We start from the raw sequence: 24,442 nt of genomic DNA, 5'->3' as shown, positions 1-24,442 counted from the left end.
AGGAATCATTGGTTTTTGATAAGAACCCCTCTGTTGATAGTCTGAACGCTATTCATGTTAGAATTAATGATAAGCTTGACTCTGACAAGTCAAAGCTAGCTGAAAAAGCTTGTAGAGATGAGCATGACTGTTTCAGATAGAAACAAAGACTCAGAACTTGACGAACCAGAAGCAACAACATCAGAAGATGCTACTACAACTTCTGACTTGCGTCATCAGAAGAAGAGTAGGTTCCTAGCTTCTCATTCTGAAGTATCTGAAGATGAAATTTTGTCCAGAACGGAGATGTCACCAGAACCACACTTCTGCTCTCATCAGAAGATACACTAATCAGCAGCCAAGTATCCCTTGGTATTCCTTCTGAGGGGGAGTATTTCGTCTTATGCTCTTACTATTTTTTTTTCCACCTTCATTCTTTTTGCTTATGACAAAAAGGGGGAGAACTTATAGTATCTTGACAACTCCTATATTATTTAGCTCAGAATCTAGATATTACTAACGTTGATATTAAGTACTAGATTCAGGGGGAGCTTAGCTCAGAATCAAGCACGAGTCTTGGATTCAGAAGGAGCAAGATAAACTATACACATCAGGATAAGTTTTAACTCTGATACCTTATACTCTGAGTGTATTCAGTTTATTTGTTTAGAGTTGTTCATCAAAATACATGGTTTTGTCATCATCAAAAAGGGGGAGATTGTAAGATCAAGATTTGGTCATGTGGTACAACTCTATGTTTTGATGATAACAAGTATTTATTTGTGGATGAACAATTATGATACTCTAATGTTTGTCTTGAGTATTTTGACAAACAGGTTCTGATTCTGACACCAGAAGATATATTCGTCAGAAGTTCTGAAGATCAGAAGATCAGACGATCAGAGGATCAGAGGATCTGAAGATCAGAGGATCTGAGGATCAGAGGATCTGAAGATCAGAGGATCTGAAGATCAGAAGATCAGAAGATCTGAGGATCAGAGGATCTGAGGATCAGAGGATCTGAAGATCTAAAGATCAGAGGATCAGAAGATCTGAGGATCAGAAGATCTGAAGACCAGAAGCTCTGAAGGACCAGAAGGCTCTGAAGGTCTAGAAGCTCTGAAGGTCCAGAAGCAGAAGTTACGAAGGTCAGAGGATCCAAGCATCCCTCTGACTCTGATCACCAAGCTTCACAAGTTCCAACACGAAGCATTCCTCTGATCAGAAGTCAATGGTTAAAGGCAAATGTCTCTATCAAGAAGTACAAGAGCAGTGTACTATTCTGAAAAGCCTACCTACCAAGGTTCAGCCACAGCAGGTTCTGGAAGTTCCAGAAATGCCCTCCAACGGTCATATTCTCTCAACAGAAATATCCTTTGCACCTTGGACTATAAAAGGCTGAAGAAAAGAAGAAAGCTAAGAGAGAGAGATAAAGAGCTGCAATACAAGAAAAGATTCAAGCTTCTACTTTCTTCATCTGTTCTTATTTAGTTTACACTCAGCTTATTTAGAAGCAAACCTTTGTAAACACCAACCTCAAACAGTTGTTTGATTTTTCTTAAGGGACCGGGTAGGTCAGTATCCTTAAGAAGACTAAGAGAGTGAATCTTAGTGGTGATTCCTTTAGGAGATCAAGGTTGATCGGATCCTAGAGAAGACTAAGAGAGTGAATCTTAGTGTGAGCTAAGTCAGTGTATTGTTAGTCACTTGTAGGTTTCAAGTGCAGTTGTAACAATTATCTGATTAGTGGATTGCCTTCATTCTAAGAAGGAAGAAATCACCTTAACGGGTGGACTGGATTAGCTTGAGGGATTTATCAAGTGAACCAGGATAAAATACTTGTGTGCTTCTCTCTTCTCTCTATCTTTATCCGCTGCACCATCTATCTTAGAGAAACCGAAAAGATTTACTTTAAATCTTAAGGGGAAAGTTTTTATATTGAAAACGCTATTCAACCCCCCCTTCTAGTCGTTTTTCACACCTTCAATTGGTATCAGAGCGCAAGTTCTGATTACCACACTTAACAGTGTTCAGTAGATCCGGGCCAGTGTGAAAAACTCATGGATGCCACCACTACTACAAGCAAATATCAATACAGTGCAAGACCACGTATCTTTGATGGTCAGAGATTTGATTTCTGGAAAGACAGAATCAAAAGCTTCTTTCTTGGCTTTGATCCTGATCTTTGGGATTTTGTTGTTGATGGCTACACCCCTCCTGTTGATGTACATGGTGTAAAGATCCCAAGGAAGAAGATGAGTGAAGATCAAAAGAAGGAGTTCAGAGATCATCACCGATCAAGAGCTATTCTGCAAAGTGCCATTTCATATGAAGAATATGAGAAAATTACTGATCGTGATTCCGCCAAGGGCATCTTTGAATCCTTGAAGATGTCTCATGAAGGAAACAAGAAAGTGAAAGAATCAAAGGCACTGTCTTTGATCTAGAAATATGAATCCTTCCAAATGGAACCTGACGAATCCATTGAGGATATGTTTTCCAGATTCCAGTTGATTATTGCTGGAATAAGACCCCTCAGCAATAGCTACACCACTGCGGATCATGTCATGAGGATCCTTAGAGGTCTTCCTGAAAGCTGGATGCCTTTGATAACTTCCTTGGAGTTAACTAGAGATGTTGAGCAGATGAGTTTGGAAGAACTCATAAGCATACTGAAGTGTCATGAACTAAAGCGTGCTGTACATCAGGATCAGAAGAAGAAGTCTATAGCCTTGAAATCCAAATCTGAAAAGGCTAAGGCTCTCCAAGCAGAAGCAGAAGAATCTGAAGAAGCCTCTGAAGATTCTGATGAAGATGAGCTGACTCTGATATCCAGAAAGCTCAACTGCATCTGGAAGCACAGGCAGAGCAAATTCAAAGGCTCATCAAAGGACAAAAAGTCAAAGAAGCATTTCAAGACCAAGAAGAGTCTGATGGTGACTTTTGATGAATCAGAGTCAGAGGATGTTGACTCTGATGGTGAAGTTCAAGGACTCATGGCTATTATCAAAGACAAAGGAGCAGAGTCAAAGGATGCTGTTGACTCTGACTCAGCATCAGAAGGAGATCCTACCTCAGACGATGAAAATGAGGTATTCGCTTCTTTCTCTACCTCTGAACTGAAACATGCATTGTCTGATATCATGGATAAGTATAACTCCTTATTGTCTAAGCATAAGAAGCTGAAAAATGACTTATCTGTTGTTTCCAAGACTCCTTCCGAACATGAGAAAATTATTTCTGATTTGAAAAATGATAATCATGCCTTGATCAATTCTAACTCTGTGCTTAAGAACCAGATTGCTAAGTTAGAAGAAATTGTTGCCTGTGATGCCTCTGATTGTAGAAATGAATCTAAGTATGAAAAGTCTTTTCAAAGATTCCTGGCTAAAAGCGTAGACAGAGGCTTAATGGCTTCAATGATCTATGGCGTAAGCAGAAATGGAATATATGGCATTTTCTATTCTAAACCTTCTGAAGTTGCTGCATCATCTCTTAAGAAAGGAACTTTCTCTATGTCAAAATATCATGCTCAAATTCCTTTATATTATCCTGTTGAAAGACCCAAAGTTGTCAGAACTTCTGGGCTAACTAACAAGAAAGGACCCAGAAAGTGGGTACCTAGGGATAAGATTATATATGTTGCAGATATCTTCAATAGGTCCATCGAAACTCCAACCATGGAACCTGGACAGTGGATGCAGGCAACACATGACGGGAGAAAGGCATATGTCCCAAGATCCAAAACTTGAACCTGAAGGTGAAGTTGATCTTGGAGGCATCAGTACAGTAAGATTTGGTCAAGGAATCATTGGTTTTTGATAAGAACCCCTCTGTTGATAGTCTGAACGCTATTCATGTTAGAATTAATGATAAGCTTGACTCTGACAAGTCAAAGCTAGCTGAAAAAGCTTGTAGAGATGAGCATGACTGTTTCAGATAGAAACAAAGACTCAGAACTTGACGAACCAGAAGCAACAACATCAGAAGATGCTACTACAACTTCTGACTTGCGTCATCAGAAGAAGAGTAGGTTCCTAGCTTCTCATTCTGAAGTATCTGAAGATGAAATTTTGTCCAGAACGGAGATGTCACCAGAACCACACTTCTGCTCTCATCAGAAGATACACTAATCAGCAGCCAAGTATCCCTTGGTATTCCTTCTGAGGGGGAGTATTTCGTCTTATGCTCTTACTATTTTTTTTTCCACCTTCATTCTTTTTGCTTATGACAAAAAGGGGGAGAACTTATAGTATCTTGACAACTCCTATATTATTTAGCTCAGAATCTAGATATTACTAACGTTGATATTAAGTACTAGATTCAGGGGGAGCTTAGCTCAGAATCAAGCACGAGTCTTGGATTCAGAAGGAGCAAGATAAACTATACACATCAGGATAAGTTTTAACTCTGATACCTTATACTCTGAGTGTATTCAGTTTATTTGTTTAGAGTTGTTCATCAAAATACATGGTTTTGTCATCATCAAAAAGGGGGAGATTGTAAGATCAAGATTTGGTCATGTGGTACAACTCTATGTTTTGATGATAACAAGTATTTATTTGTGGATGAACAATTATGATACTCTAATGTTTGTCTTGAGTATTTTGACAAACAGGTTCTGATTCTGACACCAGAAGATATATTCGTCAGAAGTTCTGAAGATCAGAAGATCAGACGATCAGAGGATCAGAGGATCTGAAGATCAGAGGATCTGAGGATCAGAGGATCTGAAGATCAGAGGATCTGAAGATCAGAAGATCAGAAGATCTGAGGATCAGAGGATCTGAGGATCAGAGGATCTGAAGATCTGAAGATCAGAGGATCAGAAGATCTGAGGATCAGAAGATCTGAAGACCAGAAGCTCTGAAGGACCAGAAGGCTCTGAAGGTCTAGAAGCTCTGAAGGTCCAGAAGCAGAAGTTACGAAGGTCAGAGGATCCAAGCATCCCTCTGACTCTGATCACCAAGCTTCACAAGTTCCAACACGAAGCATTCCTCTGATCAGAAGTCAATGGTTAAAGGCAAATGTCTCTATCAAGAAGTACAAGAGCAGTGTACTATTCTGAAAAGCCTACCTACCAAGGTTCAGCCACAGCAGGTTCTGGAAGTTCCAGAAATGCCCTCCAACGGTCATATTCTCTCAACAGAAATATCCTTTGCACCTTGGACTATAAAAGGCTGAAGAAAAGAAGAAAGCTAAGAGAGAGAGATAAAGAGCTGCAATACAAGAAAAGATTCAAGCTTCTACTTTCTTCATCTGTTCTTATTTAGTTTACACTCAGCTTATTTAGAAGCAAACCTTTGTAAACACCAACCTCAAACAGTTGTTTGATTTTCCTTAAGGGACCGGGTAGGTCAGTATCCTTAAGAAGACTAAGAGAGTGAATCTTAGTGGTGATTCCTTTAGGAGATCAAGGTTGATCGGATCCTAGAGAAGACTAAGAGAGTGAATCTTAGTGTGAGCTAAGTCAGTGTATTGTTAGTCACTTGTAGGTTTCAAGTGCAGTTGTAACAATTATCTGATTAGTGGATTGCCTTCATTCTAAGAAGGAAGAAATCACCTTAACGGGTGGACTGGATTAGCTTGAGGGATTTATCAAGTGAACCAGGATAAAATACTTGTGTGCTTCTCTCTTCTCTCTATCTTTATCCGCTGCACCATCTATCTTAGAGAAACCGAAAAGATTTACTTTAAATCTTAAGGGGAAAGTTTTTATATTGAAAACGCTATTCAACCCCCCCTTCTAGTCGTTTTTTACACCTTCAACTTCTGATTGCGAAATCAAGCCAAGGAGAAGAACACCAACACAAAGACATCACCCAAGCAAGGAGAAGAACACAAACGACTTTAAATCAACCTTTATTCTTCCAGCAGCAGCACAACTACAACGGGTAATGTCTCTACATTATGGTTATTTTAATGTTCTTTGTTTTGTTTTGTTGGGCTTTTTGTGCAGCATCCATGAGGTTACTTAGAATCCTTTCTAAGTAAAGTGTCAATATAAAATGAGACTGCTATGAATTCATTGAATTTGTATATGAATGGTTGTCACTTTTCAAACACTTGAGTGCATGTCCTTCCTCTTTTCTTCTAAATTTGATTCAATGTTTTGGATTTTGTGTTTCGTTATTGTCTAATGAGTCTGGATGCCATTATCTTGTACTCTTCAGTTTCTGTTTTGGATTTCATTCCTTTAATCAAATGTATGTATGTTTTTGCTAGACAATGTTGAGAAAACGCTTCTGATTAGTTAATTATGTGGTGATTATGAAATAATTTATAGAATTGCAGATTTTTTTTATTAGGTTGGTGATTTTAGAACTGATAGCAGCCAAGCAGTTTTGAACTAGGAAGCAAAATTCAGTATCTTCTATGATTGACATTTTACTTAGAATCCTTTCTAAGTAAAATGTCAATATAAAATTTGACTGCTATGAATTCATTCAATTTGTATTCGTCTAAGAAGTTATTTTTGTCCTGGTTAATATTTTTAGATAGAGTCTAGAGAGTGGATTCGTGATCCATCAAAAGATTCTTTATCTAAACATGAAGAGCTAAGTCATCGAGTGAATTATTTGGAAAACTTGTTGACAAGTTTTGTGTCTGCGGTTCAAAATCGTTTACCTGGAGAAGAGTTTAATGATATTGCAAGACAGGTGACTTTTCCCACTTCAATGCTCTTTTTTCTACACTAATAATATAAGTTTACAAAATAAATTTAGATACGTACAAAGTGACAACCCCCATCCATGTTAACGCTCTGAATGTTTGTATTTTACAAGTTAGGGTAGCTGAATGCATCTGTAACTGGAGGTTTTCTTCATGAGTTTATTGCTGCCACATGAGTTTTTGTTTCCTATAATTGATATGATTGTAGCTAAAGTTAGAATGGTAAAACTAACTGAAAGTTTGTATGTCTTAGCTATAACTTGTTATCTCCATGTTCTTGCACTTGATATGGGTCCACGATGTGCTAATGTACAAAAGAGGCAGATGCATCTTTGAAGTACATCTTTTCATATTTGCTTTGATATTGAACACGCCTCTCTAGCATGATATTTTAATACATGATGAGCCTTGGTTATTTTCTTTGAAGCTAAGTACTTTGTTCTCATGTTCTCATAAGGTGTTTAGATCTTCTTCTTTAGTTTACGCAGATTACAATCCGTAAGTTGTATTCTTTTACTTTTAATAGGTTGCAGATACTTCGCGTGCTCGTGACCATTTGAATTCTCCAAGTTCAAGCTCCAATGAAGATAGTGAATATGGTATATATCTTCTTAGCATGTACTAACTTGTTACTAATTTAAATCAACATCTTCTACTATTCTTTGTTGTAATAGGAGCTTTGAAATTGTTATTATGTTTTTCTTGTTCTGTTTTTATCCTTGCATTGGGTTGGAGCACACTTTATTGATCAAGCTTTCACATACATTTAGTTATTTGGCAGTTTACTTTTGTTGGTGCTTATTTTTTATGTGATCATTTTATATTTTAATGTAAAGCTTTGTGTTTATATTTTAGAAAAAAAGTTATATTTTGTTAATGATATGTTCTTTTTTATACTTGCAGATGAAGATTATTAGGAAGCGGCTACTTTGTCCTTGGAGATTAAACATGCATATAATTTTGTGGAACCTTTAGGATTTATAATTAAGTTGAGATTTCGTCTTCTGAATTGTTTTGATTGAAAAGCTACTTATGTGCGTACTTTATATTACTATGGTACTTTTTGGTGGTGATGATCCATTATGTTGTATTGTGATGTTTCCAAGACAATGATAATTTTTATGTGATATGGTTGTGTATAGAACAACCATTTTAATGTCTCACTTCATATTATGATCTTCCAATTTTTAATGTGAGATGCAATTGTATTGGTGTTTTTATCTTCTGAAAACAACAGGGCCACTGAATCCCATAATAATAAAGCTATAATTGTGATTATTGCAATTTAAAATGAGTTATTAAAATATATAAAAAAAACCGTGAGTATAGAAAAATTATGTATATGTAGTATACTTTATACTGACAGTTAGTTTCCGTTGGTATATCTTAATTTCAAAACTGTTACTAAACTCTGTAGTAACGGCACTGAAACCGTGGGTGTAGAAAATTATGTATTTCTAGTATACCTTATACTGACAGTTAGTGTCCGTTGGTATATCTTAAAGTTCTATTGTAATGAAAATAGAACTGTCAGTCTGTCACTAAAGCCTATAACATTAGCAGTTAAACTGTTGGTATTGAGAATTTGTGGGTCCCTGCTAATACTTATACCGATGGTAAAAAAAAGCGTAGGTATATCTTAAAGTATGTACCTACAGATGCTTAACCGTAGCTAAAAGATATACCGACGGAATTTTACCCGTAGGTATAGCGACTCAAAGTCTACGGAATGAATTGACCGTTGGTAAAAGTTTTTGGGTCTATACCTACGGTTTTTAACTCTTTAGTGACAGTTTGCTGCCGTTGGTATATGGCAAATTTCTTGTAGTGCATTGAGCTAGTTAGGAGATAAGTTTCACTTGGTTTTTCTCTTTATTGGTTCAGCCGAACCTCACTCTCTCCGATTGTATTCATTTGTGTTGTTTTGTTAAGTGTTAAAGAGAGAGAGAGAGAGAACTAGTGAAAAGAAAGAGAAAGTGAGATAAAAGATTTAAGTTCTTCTTCAACCTTCACCTCCCAACCGCCCCTAAACCGCAGCCAATCACCACCTAGCTACACTTCATATTGTGCTCTTCTCTTCGTCATTAAAGAGGAAGGGAATCTCATAAGCTTGGTTGTGATGGTATTGTTTTAGATAAAGGTTGAGCCTTTGGTTTTTTCACTTGGTTAAAACTCTATTTAGCTTTCATTAAAGATGAAGTCATGAACAAAAGCTTTATGCTCATGTAATTTGTTGAACAAAAATTGTGTTTTAATGTTTGATATTCTTTGAGTTGGTTTTGTTTCCATCTTCCTTTGTTAATGTTCATGTTATGCTAATGATCTTGTACACCATGAAATTTGTTTTTGAAAAAGCTTAAGTTTTGATTTTAAATTTCTTTTGAGAAGAGTATATATTACCTAAAGTCTCTTCATGAATGTTGAAGCCTATGTCATAATAAGTATGTTGATGGTTTTCATTTTGAAAAACCTTAGTTTGAGCACCTCAAAAAAATCGAGCATGGAATTTTTTAAAATGCCTTTGTTAAAGTTGGTCCTATTGAATAGCTCTATAGATATGTGAAAGTAGTTTTTGAAAAAGATGAGTGTTGATGCTTGGAAAATTTCTTGAACTTGAATTTTGTACTAAATTGTTTTGTTAATGTTGTTGTTGGGTCAATGAGTATGCTGAACCTCTATGTTGTTTCCCGCCTTAAGGTTTTAGTCTTGTGAAAGTTCTTAATGATAAAAGTTTTGTTTCTTAACTTTAAAGTTATTTCCACCATAGATTTACTCATTTGAACCTTGTATGATAATTAGTTTTTGAAGAAAAATCCATCAAGATAATTGACTAATTAAGTGTGGTCGAGCCTATGTGCAAGGTAATGAGAAGGATTTCACGTTGAAAATTTTCTTAAAATGATGTTTAAGTGGGTTTACAATTGATGATGTTGTTAGAAGATTTTAAAGAAAATTTTGGACTATGTTTTTTAGGGTGAGGCTGAGAGCAAGCAAGGAAAAATGGGTGGAAAAGGTTAAAAACTTTATTTTTGAGTGTTTTAAGAGTGTCACAAGGTTGGAAAAGTCACAAAAAGTTTATATTGAAGATCTTCATGACAAATAAGAAGGACCATTGCAAAGCAAAAAGTGTCAAAACTCGAAGAAAAGTTAATTGAAGCACACAAGACCAATCCATCAAGTGTTATCATCAGGCACCGTCCACTACCATAGTTTGATTCTTCTAGTCATACAATGGAAGCGCACAAGGCTTTGCTTATAGTTTGGATTGTCTAGAAGCATTATCCTCTTCCAGCTATAATGATCCAAGAATGTTATCGTTTGACCTGAACACCTATGCAAAGAGTTTCTATGACAGGTAAACTACAGTTATGAAAATTGAACTAAGCAAAAGTTAGATGGATCGTCCTCTGAAGAAAGTGAAACAAAGGAATAAAAATGTGTTCACACTTGACCTACCCAACCTGACAAGAGTACAATGCTCAAAATCAAAAGTACAAAGCTGTGAAGCGTGCCTATATGCCAAAAGAAGAAAAGTCTTATCTGGCACCCAGCTTCAATGGTCAAGAAGTTCTCTAAGGTCATTACACGTCTGAATATTCACATTTGAAAAGAAGAACCAAAGAACAATTCATAGTTATCATGGACGATGAAGGCATGCTGAAAGCATATTTCTCTACACCACTAAGTCTTCATCCATCTGACACAAATCAGATCATAGTACGTGTGGTTAGAACGTCTATTTAATGCTTGCTAACGTCCACTGCAACTTACTCAGCAAGTCTCATACCTTGCAACAGTCATATACACAAGACTAACTATAAATGGAATGAGAAGAAGAAAAAGAATAATTGACGAAAAAAAGATGATAAGAGTGTGAGAGAGGAAAATATAGAAAAGAATAAAAGAAGAGAAAATGAGATGAAAGTTTAAAAAGCATTAGTGCAAAAAGAAAAGACAAAGTGATAAAGAAAAATAGAAGATGATCAGAAGAAGAAATTGAGATTGTGAGAACTTGAGAAAGATCATATTTGAAGTAGAGTGGAGAAAAGAAGATGAAGAGAAAGAAGTGAAAGAAACCCCGAGCACAAATTGAGGGGGAGCTTACTCAATGATTCATGAAGTGCATTATCTATATGAGTTCACACATGCTAAAATTGTTCATCAACATACCAAGCATGTAGCAAGTGGAAGTGGCTCTTTAAAGTAGAGGTTCTTTTTACACAAGTTTATGTATTTAGAAGACCTCAAGAGATAGAGCAAGAGGAGAAGAAAAAGAGAAGCAAGGCTAAACTGAATTCAATACATCATCTATGCTCGTGCTTAGAAAAGCAAGAGTGAAGAGAAAAGAAAAATGATTTAATGAAAATGTACAAGTTGTAACTTGTAAGCCTTAGAGAGAAAATATGGTGAGTGATCTTTATCATAAGTCTACAACGTCTACCTTGCCAATTGGTCAAGTCATGGAGGTAAAGGATTGAGAGCACTTTGATGTCATCAACTCTATTCTATACAACTAGAGGTGAAATTTTCCTTACTGAATTTGTAAGCAACTCTCAAGTTTGTATGAACCAAGCTTCATATGTGGAACTGTACTCTTCAAGCAAGAGATAAGTGATCGTTCCTTTTGCTGGGACGATCACTTATCTCCTGTTTGAAGAGAAGGAGCTGACGACATAGAGGTTCGACCACCCTTCCCGGAGGATGTCCTATACTGGTAGATTGATCGAGACCCGAGCAAACTTGTCAGGGAAAGAGATGGACTATATTGCATATTGGAGGACTCTATGGTGGTCTAAATTCGTCTCTAGGGATGTTTCTCGTGATCGTGGTTGTATCTTAGAGAAAGAGAAATTAGCTTCATTCGAGTCCCCCCTTGTGATGTGTCGTTCCATCTGCTTCTCAACCCTGAGGCCTAGGCGGAGGCCCCCAGGAAAATTGAGCACAGAGGTAGGAAGAAAAATGAACTAATTGGGGTTTTCGGTGGTTTTGATTTAGCAAAGGGCATGACAATTGTGAAAGCAAACAAATGGATTTAGGTGATTCTTTTGCCAAGGGAGTTAATTTGAGTCACATGGTATTCTAACTAGGAGGAGGAGTTCCCTTTTAATGTGGAAATATTTGGGCATTGTGTATGCTTGTATAATTGATTTCACTTTGAACCAAACAACGACCCAAATACATGCGCACAGGTGAGGCTAGACGAGATGGTTCACATTTCCTTATTCAAAGGAGGAGACATTTTTGTCGCACGCTGATCTTGTTCTTTGTCTCTTGTACTGGTTTTGAGTTTGTTTGCTTTGTAGTATTTTGGGTGGTAAAATAAAACCCTTAAAATATAAACAGCACCTAATTGTGGTGTTGTGTTACTTGTTCATCAAGATCCAAATTTTCGAAGCAATGGCAGACGACAACACCCTTCAATATCTCTTCTCATTCGCAATTCCGAATCCGATTCTGGGAGTTCAGACCTTGCTTCCAAAAGGGTTCTCCCTGCATTGCTCAGTATAGTTCAATCACCCAATCATCATCATCTTCTCTCTTTATGCTTCAAGCTTCTCAGAAACCTCTGCGCCGGTGAAACTGCGAACCAGAACTCGTTTCTTGAGCATGGTGGTGTGGTTGTTGTGTCCAGCATTTTGAAGTCACAAGCTGCGTCTTCATGCCCTGATCATGGGTTGGTTCGCTGGGGTGTGCAGGTTCTGGCGAATGTTTCATTGGCTGGGAGGGAACATCAACGTGCTGTTTGGGAAGAGTTTTACCCTGTTGGGTTTTTTTCTCTTGCAAGGCTTGGAATGAAGGAGATTTATACATGTTGTGATGAAAACCTTCAATGGTTTGGAAAGCTTAATTTCCAGTGATGATGGTTTGTCTGTAATTGCACAAATTGTGAGAACTGCTTCTTTTGGTTAGTTAATAGTTTTATGTATATGATAATTGATTGTGTACTTATCTGTTTTCTCTATGTTTTTAGCCCTGATTTTATTTATTTACTTATTTGTTTGTTTAATTGAGTTAGTAATTTTTACTAGTAATTTTTTGTGCTTGATTTGAATGTCTTCTTAAATTTAGTATTTGGCAAAATGCTATGGCATTGGTTGATATGTAGCTAACCTAATCTAGTGTGATAATTTTTTATTTTGTGTTGCTGCTGCTGCATGTTGCTTGGAAACTTCACTTATTTCTTATGGCATTGAATGATATGTAGTCAACCTAGTCTAGTGGGATAGTAATATGGAAAAGAATTGGTTGATACCACAAATATGGCCACGCCAAGAGGGAGATGTATCAATAGAAAAGAGAGAAATGATATATAGATATGATGAGTTACATGATAGAAAAACATAAGAGAGAGAGAGAGAGAGAGAGAGGAAGAGAAAGTGAGGGGTGGATGTATCAAAACTGTAATAATAATGTTGTTGCAGCCGCGGCATTGTTGCTTGTAATTAAACTTCACTGATTTTATATGCTATCATGAGTGTCATTAGGATTGTGATGCTTTTTTAGTTGTAGAAACGACCTATTCTTTGCTTTTTGGCTCTTCTTTTAATTTATTGGCTTCTGTTGAACCAGCCAGCTTTGATGAGGATTGGATAATGTTGCTTCTTTCAAGAATCTGCCTTGAAGAATCTCAATGGCCTGTGTTGTTTTCTAAGTTACGGTTTGTGGATCTTCCTAAGGGTGAAGATACCGAGTCAAAATATGATGAGTTTTCATCTGAACAAGCATTTCTTCTGCAAATCCTAGCAGAAATATTGTATGTGCGAAACAGAGATGTTGCGCTTCCAGAGGATGTTGCGTTGTTTGTTTTTGAAATATTCAAGAAGTCTACTAGGGTTCTTGAGCATGCCATGAGAGGCAAATCTGGTCTTCTTAGTGGCTCTACTGATGTTGATGTTCTTTGCTACACTCTTACTATATTGAGGGACATTTGTGCTCAAGATAGTGTGAGGTGTAATAAGGAGGATGCTAATGATGTTGTTGATGTGCTATTGTCATATGGCCTCATAGACATGCTTTTATCTTGGCTTGGGGACCTTGAACCTCCAGCAATAATTAGGAAAGGAATCAAGCAATTTGAGAGCCAAGAAGGTCCTAGTTGTTCCTCAAAACCATGCCCTTACAAGGGCTTTAGGCGAGACATAGTCACACTTATTGGAAATTGTGTATATAGAAGGAATTAAGCATGCTCAAGATGAAATTCGGCATAGGAATGGAATTCTACTGCTCTTGCAGCAGTGTGTTATTGATGAGGATAATCCTTTCCTGAGAGAATGGGGCATATGGTCTGTGAGGAACATGTTGGAGGGCAATGAGGAGAATCAAATGGTGGTTTCTGAATACGAGCCAGGGAAGAGCAACTGTGTGTTACTGATGAAGATAATACTTTCCTGAGAGAATGCTGCACTCGGTATTCCAGTGGAAGCTGATTCGGTTCTGTTCTTAGTTTTTTTAAAGTTCAAAACTATTTTAACATGACTGTATCCTCACATCTTAACTAGTGTTTTCTAGTATGATTTCTTTATTTGGGCTGGTTTTTCGTTGAGATTTTTCTTTTTCTTTTTTCTTTTCAAATTGAAGATGCAGTTTCTACTTTTAAAGGATGCTCAGAAGAAAAATCATATTTAGAATAGAAAATTATCAATGTCATGAAAGAGTGTATTGGTAGCACTCCCTCCTCTACAAGAAAACGGGTACTTTGCGGCGGCTATCTGCGGCGGTTCCAAGAAAACCGCCGCAAAGTGTAACGCGGCAGTTATGGAGACGGTTTAGTCAAGCGCCGCAGTTTGAGTCAATTAGCGGCGGTCTACTTTCAATTTCTAGCGGTTACTAAGTATTTTGTGGCGGTTTAACCAGAGGCGGTTGGGGGAAGCGCCGCAGAATGATTAAAACTCAAAACCCTAAGTTACGTTAAACCCACCTCACCTCTTTTTTCCCTTTCCATGTTTCTTATCTCAGATCGCGATTTCACCCACGTCCTTTCTCACTTCACGTTGAACCTCCTTCATTGCTTCTCAGCCAGATTTGGATTGCGATTTGTCATGGATTGAAAGGAAGAGGCATGGATGGAACCTCCTTCATTGTTTCTTCAGCCAGATTTGGATCGCGATTCCCTTTTCTTCTCCACCAGATTTGGATCGCGATTCCCTTTTCATTGCTTTCTGTGTGCAAATCTTCCAGTGAAAATCGAATCAGGTAAGAGATTTAGGGTTCTGCATCTCTTCTTTTACGTGTTACATGCTTGATTTAGCCATTTTGCTTTCAATATTGAGTTATGTGGTTAATCAGAATCAGAAATATTCATCAATTTCTTCTGAATCACTTTAGACAAACGTATGATAACCCAAAACAGTGTGATTGTGCTTAGTGAGCAAAGTCATTTTAGTATCAGTTGGAACTGTGTATCATGAGTGGTTTCTGAACTGTGTCTTTTGCTTTTTTTACTATCCAGTTGATTTTGTATATGCACATGAGCTTTCGTATCCTCTGAACATGGAAAGACTGAGTATATGCTTGAAAAGTTTCATGGATACCTTGAGAAATCATGCTTTACTGGTCTTAATTTAAGTCATGGATACCTTGACAAATCATGCTTACTGGTCTTAATTTAAGTCTTGGATACCTTGAGAAATCATGCTTACTAGTCTTAATCTTATCATGGATACCTTAAGAAATCATGCTTAAGCCGTTCTAGAATCATACATGCTGAATTTTGTTTTGATATTATCCAAAGCAACTGAAATTCTTTTGCCATTGATTCTAAAGCCAAAATCAATTTTGGGAAGAAGCTCCAATAATCCAATCCAGTCAAATTCATATTTATTTATTTATTGTTGTTTTTGGTGTTTCATTTCAGGTCCAGGAGGCTTTTGGTGCGAACAAGACAGTGTTTCCTCCTAAATGGTTTCATTTTAAAAACCAGATAGACACCAAAAAGAAGGAAGCAGATATTATCCAGACATTGATTAGCTTTTCAATGTTAAGGGCTATGTTGTTTTAATCTCAATATTTCTTTTTGAACTTAGATAAGGAGATGAATAAGCCCAACAAAGGAGGAACAACTGTAGCATCAAAGAAGTGGCAATACACTTATGCTGAGGTGTTGAACATCACAAGCAACTATATTATTTGGCATAAGGGTAATTATATTATAACCTTGATCTGCATTTTTTTTTATCATTATGGCTGTTAGAGCTGAAAATGATGAGGGGCCACTCGTGCAAGATCAAGGTGGGCGTAGGCAGTGGAAAGTTTATTCTAGAAGGGGCAAGGTGGAAATTGGAGGGGGGACTAAGGGAATATCTGTGTAACTGACTCTATAACAGAATGGAGAGAGAGAGAGGGTGAGGTGGAAGATGGTAGGAATCTAGTATAAAGAAGGCAATAGTGAGGTTGAGAGGTTACCAAAATCTTTAGCTAATTTGAGAGATGGATAGGAAGCACTGAGCTTCCTATTAGGAGCCTAGCTCTTGTCAGATTTGGGTGCCATTCCCTTTCTGTGTATTTGCCAGTACCATTAATAAACAATCTTCTCTGTTTGCATCTATTTTCCTTGTGTTTGTCTCACTGTTAGGAACCAACTCCTAACAATGGCTTTTGATAAGGGTTCTACGTGAATGTAATGAAACTGAACAGTCATTACTGAACTGCCTGAAAAAAGTTGTGCAACTGAATTTTAAACTAAATTTGACGTTCAAGAGGTAATGGGGTGTTTGCTTCTGGCTGTACATTGCGTACTTTGATGGTTGAGAGATTGGTATTTTTACTAGATTCCTTCACTGTATTTCTTAAGTTAGGTGAATCTGCTAGTTTTTCTGCATACCACAAGATTATAAGCTTCATTTTATTTATTGATTGAATATATAATTTGACTTTTAAAAAAAAATTTAAAACTTTTTTCAGCAATTCAATGTAATTAAATAGAAATTATTTTTAAAATAACTGTAGAACTCTGCGGCGGTTTATAACCGCCGCAAAATACTGCGGCGGTTATTCCAACGCTTGGATATAAGCGCCGCAGAGCGACCTCCGACGCTCGTAACTGCGGTGCTCAAGGAAACGCCTCATTATACATTTTGCGGCGGTTTTAACCGCCGCAAAATGCTTCCAGAAGCGCCGCAAAATGCCTTTTCTTTTGTATTGCTCTTTGTGATAATACTTGTGACAATGTACCAAGCAACCTAGGTGGGGAGGGAAAATAGATAACTTACATATAAAGTATATATATATATACACACACACAACAACCAAATTTATGCTTGTACGATAATCAATAACGTTGTAGGTAAGTTTGTATGTTATTCCCATGAAATGAAAAAGAATAACATTTGGGGAGCAATCTGAATCTGCTCTCTAGTTTGTGGATCTTTCGCTGTTGCTTGGCTCTGCCCTAAGGGCCTCAAAATTTCGGGATCAGGCTCTACTTTGTTGCCTTTGTGTGGCATGTTTTGATCCTTGGATCTCGTCACTTCATCTTGGTCCCTGATAGTGAGATAAGGCAACCAGGTAACTTTGATATGAGCTCCGTAAGAGGTATGCCTTATTTTCCTTTTGACTAAATATGCATTTTTCCTCTCCCGTTCCCTTTTCTTAGTGCTTTGCATCTTTTGATCATCTTTACTGTTAAGTTCAAACGTTGAATACATCCTTTATCATATTGTGAATGATAACAATTTTTCATATGAATTACATTTCAGGAAATAACACTTATGCCCACCATGCCTTATCGTCCAATAATGGAGTACACAACGATGACTGAAGACAGCCCTACAAAGAGAAGAATGATCAAAGCTACAAGACAGTCTACGCAAGTAAAAGTCAAAGCATCAAGACGTCTTTACAAGAAGAGTCAAAGCTTCAAGACAACCCACGCAAGATCAATCAAAGAAATCAGATCGTTTGAGAAGACTACACTCATCAACGTCTACATTCATCGTCTATCTCAAAGACTGACAAATGGAAGCAATGTCTAGAGAATGAACACCAACTAAATTTGAAATATATCTCTGACAAGCTAGAAGAGAAAGTCAAGTGCAAGAAATCAAGTGATACACTATGAAGCACATTGATAAAGGAAACAAGCACAATGACAACAAGCTCAAGTTTCCTCCTCTCTCACACAAGAAACGGAGTAAAATCGATGCCAACTATTGTCTATCTTATTCAGGCAACACTATCAAAACAATTCATCTCCTGAGAAGAAGTTATAGGTTATGGGTCAAAGGTTATCGTCCAAGTTCGAAATCACCAATAGTAAGAAGGAAAGAAGAATGAGTGAAGCAGAATGATCGTCTGAACACAGGAAAGACGACTGAAGCAGAAGAGCAATGAAAGCAAATCGTCTGAATGAAACCAAGTCTATCATAGGATGAAAGTTGCAGAGTCTGAAAAATGACTGTTGCAATGAAATTGGAAAAGAGCTCAGAATAGCTTCATGAAGAAGCCTCGCAAAGTCAAGATCACATGTTCTGACAAAGTACAATGCAAAGTGAAAAGTGAAATGGTGTCATTATTAAATTACCATATCTATACACCAACGGATAGAAGCTCAAACCTATGCTACCTACAAGCTGACAGATTACATCCTTTCAGCAAAAGGTCTTCATCAAACAGTGTCATGCATTAAATGCAACATATATCAAGTACACAAAAGCACCGTTTGATCCAACGGCTAGAAGCTCTGTGAAGAACACGCTCCAACGGTTATCTTTCTCTCACATAAGATTTAGAAGTATAAAGGGAAGATCTGAAGACTAGGAGATTTATCTTTTGAGCTCACAAGATAGAAGTCTTCGACTCAAAACTTAGAAACGATCTTCTCCATTGTCTGCTTCAACACGATGAGAAGATTTTCCTAAAGGTCAAATCTTTTTTTTATCTCTCATGTAACAGAATATAAAAATATACACCTAGAGTCACATCTTTTCTCTAATACTTTATGATTTATGGACTGAATAGTTTTTACCATCACTCTTAGAAGAAGAGAACTATGTAGAAGGGAATAATCTTGAGAAAGATTATTTAAGGAGAAGTCATAGATACTTTATAAGGAGGAGTCCTAATAATACTTAGTAAGGAGAAGTTCTAAGAATACTTGTTATGCCTGAAGAGGCAGTGAAAAATAAATACTTGATTTTCCTGGAGAGGCAATGGTCAAAGAATACTCAACAATTCCTAAAGAGGCATGAACAAGAATACTTGTATGGAGAAGTCCTTGATACTTAATTAGTGAAACATTGGTATAGCCAAGGACTGAATGTATCCCGATCGTTCAAGGGGTGAATCAGGATAAAAATGATGGTGTTCATTGACTCCTTCTCTGCTCTCACAATTCCGCTACACCAAACGACACCAACTCAAGCAGCAACGTTCTTAATCGTTTGGAAATCCAAGTTTTTGGATGACACAATTCAAATCCCCCTTTCTTGTGCTACTTTTCATCAACTTCATTTACATGTATTTGTATTTTTGAAATTATATTGATAGCATGAGGTAGATTCTCCTCTCTAAGGTTTCAATTTCAAGCCATGTCCAATAATAGAGTTTAGATCATTGCAATTGAGCAAGGTTCAAGTTCTAAAAACTAGAATTAATGTATTTTATATATGTGTGTAAGATAACACTAACATTTAGTCAAACGAGTAGCCTTCTCTCTTTCAACTTTTCTCTCTCTAAACTCTCTTGACTCTGATCTGGTTTAGGTTGCCTCTTGCGAGTTTTGGTTTGTTGATCCTTGGATTTTTTTCGTGGATTTTTGGTTGTGGTTAGGAGTTTTGTTCAATCTTTATTGTGGATTTTATCTTGTTGGGTCGTTATACTTTACAATCTTTTTAAAGATTTTTCCTTATCTATATATATCATTTCACCTTTGGAAAAAACAAAAACTGCAACTGAGTGTTCTAACCTTCCTTATCAAGATGGGAAACTCCTTCGCATTAGGGGCTCTCTACGGACTCCAGCTGGATTCATTTCCCATCTTTGTTAGGTTGACTCAACCTCTATAAATCATATTCATTCTCTCTCCCTATGTGTGTCAAAGTTCTCCTAGCTACTTCTATTAATAATTTATAATTTTATTATTATAAAAATTCATCTATTAATTTTCCAGTAATGATTTTTCATAGCTAAATTCCTATTGAACCAAAGTCAAAAAAAAAAATTAAAATATTCAACATTTTATATAGTTCGAGTTTAATTTCAGCTTACTTTGGATATGACTCTAGAAAATTATCCATATTTTCACCGTTTAAGAAAATTATTATATTTTAAAAGCTTGTGAATCCAAGAATTTTATTTTTACTGAATTATGATATTTAGGAAAGAGGTTTATGTTCTCAATCTAAAACTCTTTATTGTGATTTGTTAGTTTGGTTGACATGAAAGTATATTTTCTCACAATTATTACATTCTTAATAGGCTTAAATATGTTTTTGGTTCCTCTAATATTAGAATCTTTTGCTTTTGACCCCTCTAAATATTTTTTTTGTTGTTATACACCCCTAGATGCAAAATAATACACCCTCCGATCACATATATAAGCAAAAAACACTTTTTAGGTTCATTCATTTAATGAATGTATCTAGTCATTAAAACAACTAGATACATTCATTAAATGAATGAACCTAAAAAATGTTTTTTACTTATATATGTGACCGGAGGGTGTACTGAGGTTTCAGCTCCTGTCGTCACCTTACGTCGTTTAGAGGGACCTAAACCAAGGTCCCTCTAAAATCATAGTTCCTTGGTTTAGGTCCCTCTAACATCATGGTTCATTGATTTAGGTCCTCTAAAATATGTTACGTCAGCGTCCGTTAGGTAAAGGTAACGGCATGGGCTTATCCCTCCATATTATTTTGCATTAAGAGGTGTATACCAAAAAAAAATATTTAGAGGGGCTTAAACTAAAAGACCTTAATTTTTGAGGGACCAAAAACATATTTAAGCCTAGATATTAATATGAACTTTACACATTAGAATAAAAAGTTGTGTGTAAGTTAACACATACACTGAGTGTTCTAACTTATCTCTTCAGGAGGAAAACTCCCTCTAATAGAAGGCTCCGTGCACACTCAGATTGGTTTAATTTCATTTCTCATCCTAGTAAAACTAATCAATCCTCCAAATGATTTAAAAGTTAATTATCATAGAATTGGTCAACTCTATTAAACTCCACACATATAAAAATTTAATGATAACTTCATCATACCCTCTATTTTATCATATACTAGTATTTTTGACCCGTGCGATGCACGGGAGATTTTTACTTTTATTTATTTTGTGTGTTTTTATTATTTTTGCGTTATTTTCTTAAAGATATTTTTGTATTGATATATTATTTTGTATAAAAAAATTTTAAGGTTTTTTTATAAATGTGTTTTTTTGTTTGGTCGTGGCGTTGTGATGGATTTAGTGTGTCTGCGGTGTCATGTCTCCCCTGAGACGACACACCACATTCTTTTAACTTGTCTTGTTTTACAACTCTTGTTGTTTGCGTGTTGCCTTGGCAATATAGTGGGTTGTATTATCTATATGCAGGACTTTATCTGTGATTTATTTTTACCTTGCTTGATGTTACTCCATTCAAGGGGATTGAAATGCATGTTCCGTCACCAGCTTCTCGCTTCGTTGGGTTTTTTTCGTTGTGATGTGCTGCTGCATCGCATCCATCTTTGGTGACAACAAATACCTCATATGCGTCCAACCTCTAAGGAGCTTCCTCCGGCCTGGGTTCGACCTCTTCCAGATGTGGTGAATGTCAATTTTGATGCTTTTGTTTCATCATTTATTTCAGCTAGTTTTGACTTTTTGTTTTGAATTATTATTATTTTTTTGAAAATTGTGATATAATATGTTCATGAAGTTGAAACTTCCTGTTGTTATTGTCATTCCACAACAACAACTTCTCTTCCAAAAAGTTAGTTGAAATTGAGCTTATTAGTAAATATTATAATATCTTTAAGTGTTCAGTCTATAACTTCAAAAATAATGCTTGCGAATATTGAGTTCTTCGTCTTTCATCTTATAGCTGTTGTTTATGCTCTTCAAATGAAAGTTTTCTCTATTCCTCCATAACCATAGAAAAAAACAACACTCATTTATCTTAATTAATTGTTGACATGATCGTCTCATAAACACTTTTTTATTCTGGTGTCATGTTAGATAGAAGATGTACATACTATGTTGTTAGATCTTGTCCATCATAATATAATTCGTCCAAATTAAGCTTATTTTGAGAAGTTGGTATTGAGGACCTATCAATTTGAGTCATTTTGGGGAAGCCGACTAATGACCTACTGCTGCTTTGCAATAAAGTGATTATTTTTTCAAATGCGAAAAATTTTATTTGCTCCTGAGTAAGTTTTAAATCTACAACAATATAAGTAGTAGTATAAGAAAATTATTGCATTATAATTTTTATTTTAAATAGTGGTGTTTTTATTTTTTGATAGACAAATGTTAATTGTTAGTAATGTTAGGAAATTAGTCCCTCCTTAGGATTCGAACCTTGAAAACTTCGCCATTCATCTTACCCAACCCTTATGTCCCCTAACTCTTACTATTTGAGCTAACCCTCGGGGATAGTGGTGTTTTATATAATCTTTGTTTTAAATGCATTCACCTCTACGTTACTTAAGAAGTCTTTGTCTTGCAAAATAAAGCATCATTCTAAGAACCTTTTTTTTTAATTTTAAAATGACATTGTTTATTTTTATAAGATCATTTTTATTTTTTTTTAGTTTACACTCATAAAGTTATAATTTTTTTTATTTGGTCTATGATTACTAAATGTTATGAATGCATAATATGAAACCCCTGTTTTTGATATTAAATATATGTAAATATTACACATGTTATATGGAGTTATGAATGTGAAAATTTTTTTGCCTCATGAATTTTGTTTTTTGTGATGATTAGACATTTTAAAGGGATAGTATTTTTTGGTAAAAGAAAGGGATTTTTAAACTCAAGTATTGTTATATAAACCTTAAATATTCATTCAATTACACAATCAAAATATAAATAGATTAAATGGTATTTAAATGATTTCTTTTAGTTTCAAATTAATTAAATTTCTAATTGTTAATGACAATAAATTACATTAGCTTTATGAGTAAATGTTATTTAAATCATTTATTTCAATGTAATTGAATTTTAAATCAATAAAATATGAATTAAAATTAAATTAAATTTTGTATTGGTTTTAATTTAAAACTGTAATATTGGATACTTAAAATTAAAATTAAAGGCAATTTTTCTTTTAAAATATAACGTTTGTATTTATTTCAATTTGAACATATACATTGGTTTGATACATATCTCATATCTATATCTCTGAAATTTATTCCTTAAATATTTTTAAATTATTTATAATCAAGTTTCATATATTATTCTTATAATTTAAAAAATTTCCAACATTTTCGCATATCTCATTTATATTATTTATTCCATTCTACCACTACAATAAAATAAAGTAAGTAGCATATATTAAGATTTAAACTATGACATCAATTATTATAATTATTAATATAGAATGGAACTTGAAAAGTTTGCATTCCACTTGCAAGCTTCACTATAAATTTATTGAATGCACTTCAATTTTATAACTTATGCCCCTTTACAATCCCCTTGCAAGCTTCACCCAAATTCCATGTAAATGACATTGTTTCATGTTCTATGATTCATATAAATTTATCAATTTATGATTAGATTTAAAAATATTATTTATATTTATATGTCTTGGTCTGTTATTATTTTTTGCAATAGTAAAATAGAACAATTTATTTATTTATTTTATCTATTTGAAACAAAATATGTGTTTTAATATATTTTCCTTAAAACTGGAACGGCATAGAGTTCACTCTATTTAGCCCATGAGCAGTCAATCAATCTAATGTAGTGGTACAATGCACATGGTCGTTGGACTCTCGACAAAATAGATCGAAAAAACAAATAAACATTGTCCACTAACAATCACCAAATGTAGATAAAAAAACATTAACTGCTAAATTATTTCCTTAAATCAAATAAAAATATTAAACAATTTAAGTTTCTTTGTTCGAAGAGAAAAATGTATAGCAACAGATAGCAGCCCCCAAAACATATATAATCTAGTCCCTTAATGTATCAACACCATATCATAATAAATTTTAAACTTCTTTAAGACAAAATATTCAATTCTTTTATGCAAAGAGGTTCAAAGACAAAACTAAACTTCAATTTACAAAGAACACCTACAAATTCACATATGCTTCATTACTTAAGGACATGAATAACCCATTAGTTTCAATCAACTTCTCTATAATATTCTTCAACTCATTGTGTTTCAATTTTAGAGTTAAATTTCTATTATGTTAATGAATACATATTAATATTTACAACTTTTACTATTATAATTACTAATAATATAAATAAAAAGAAACAATATACCAATGAACTTGAACATTCTTCTATCAGATTTAAGTAAAATTTCTTGATTTAACATTTGTTTGGAGTAATTCAAATCGATGCACTTGTTGCTTTAACATTTCTCTACATTATTACCCATCCAATTTTGTTTCATTGTCTACCATACTTTTATGGTTTTCATAACATGCTTTGCACTATGCAGACTTTATGAGCCACCAAAGTTTTCAATCTTCTTCCACAAACTTATAAAACCTTTATGAATAGTGTTGGGGTCTTCGGCCGCCGTCTATTTCATTCTTCTTTAATCCACACTTCTAAAGATGTATGTGTCTCTGTTGCAGTTAGATATCTCTCATTCTTTTTCGCTACCAATAGAACAAATCACTTG

At 35.3% G+C, this 24,442-nt stretch overlaps 1 protein-coding gene and 1 long non-coding RNA gene across 2 annotated transcripts; both read left to right on the top strand.

Moving 5' to 3' along the window:
• The first annotated feature begins 11,830 nt into the window (after positions 1-11,830).
• Positions 11,831-14,236, top strand: LOC130713898 (uncharacterized). The gene is given in 5 exon segments (XM_057563727.1): positions 11,831-11,840; positions 12,031-12,491; positions 12,493-12,556; positions 13,222-13,829; positions 13,831-14,236. Coding segments are annotated over 5 exon segments (1,356 nt in total). The 3' UTR covers positions 14,044-14,236.
• Positions 14,237-14,383: 147 nt separating this feature from the next.
• Positions 14,384-16,195, top strand: LOC130732302 (uncharacterized). The gene is made up of 2 exons (XR_009017004.1): positions 14,384-14,844; positions 15,506-16,195. It is a non-coding gene; the product is annotated as an uncharacterized LOC130732302 (long non-coding RNA).
• The last annotated feature ends 8,247 nt before the right edge of the window (positions 16,196-24,442 follow it).

Source organism: Lotus japonicus, chromosome 1 (assembly GCF_012489685.1).
Source record: "Lotus japonicus ecotype B-129 chromosome 1, LjGifu_v1.2".
Classification (NCBI taxonomy): Eukaryota; Viridiplantae; Streptophyta; class Magnoliopsida; order Fabales; family Fabaceae; genus Lotus; species Lotus japonicus.
The sequence above is the reverse complement of the archived record's forward strand: the minus strand, read 5'-3'. Positions and strand labels throughout refer to the sequence as shown.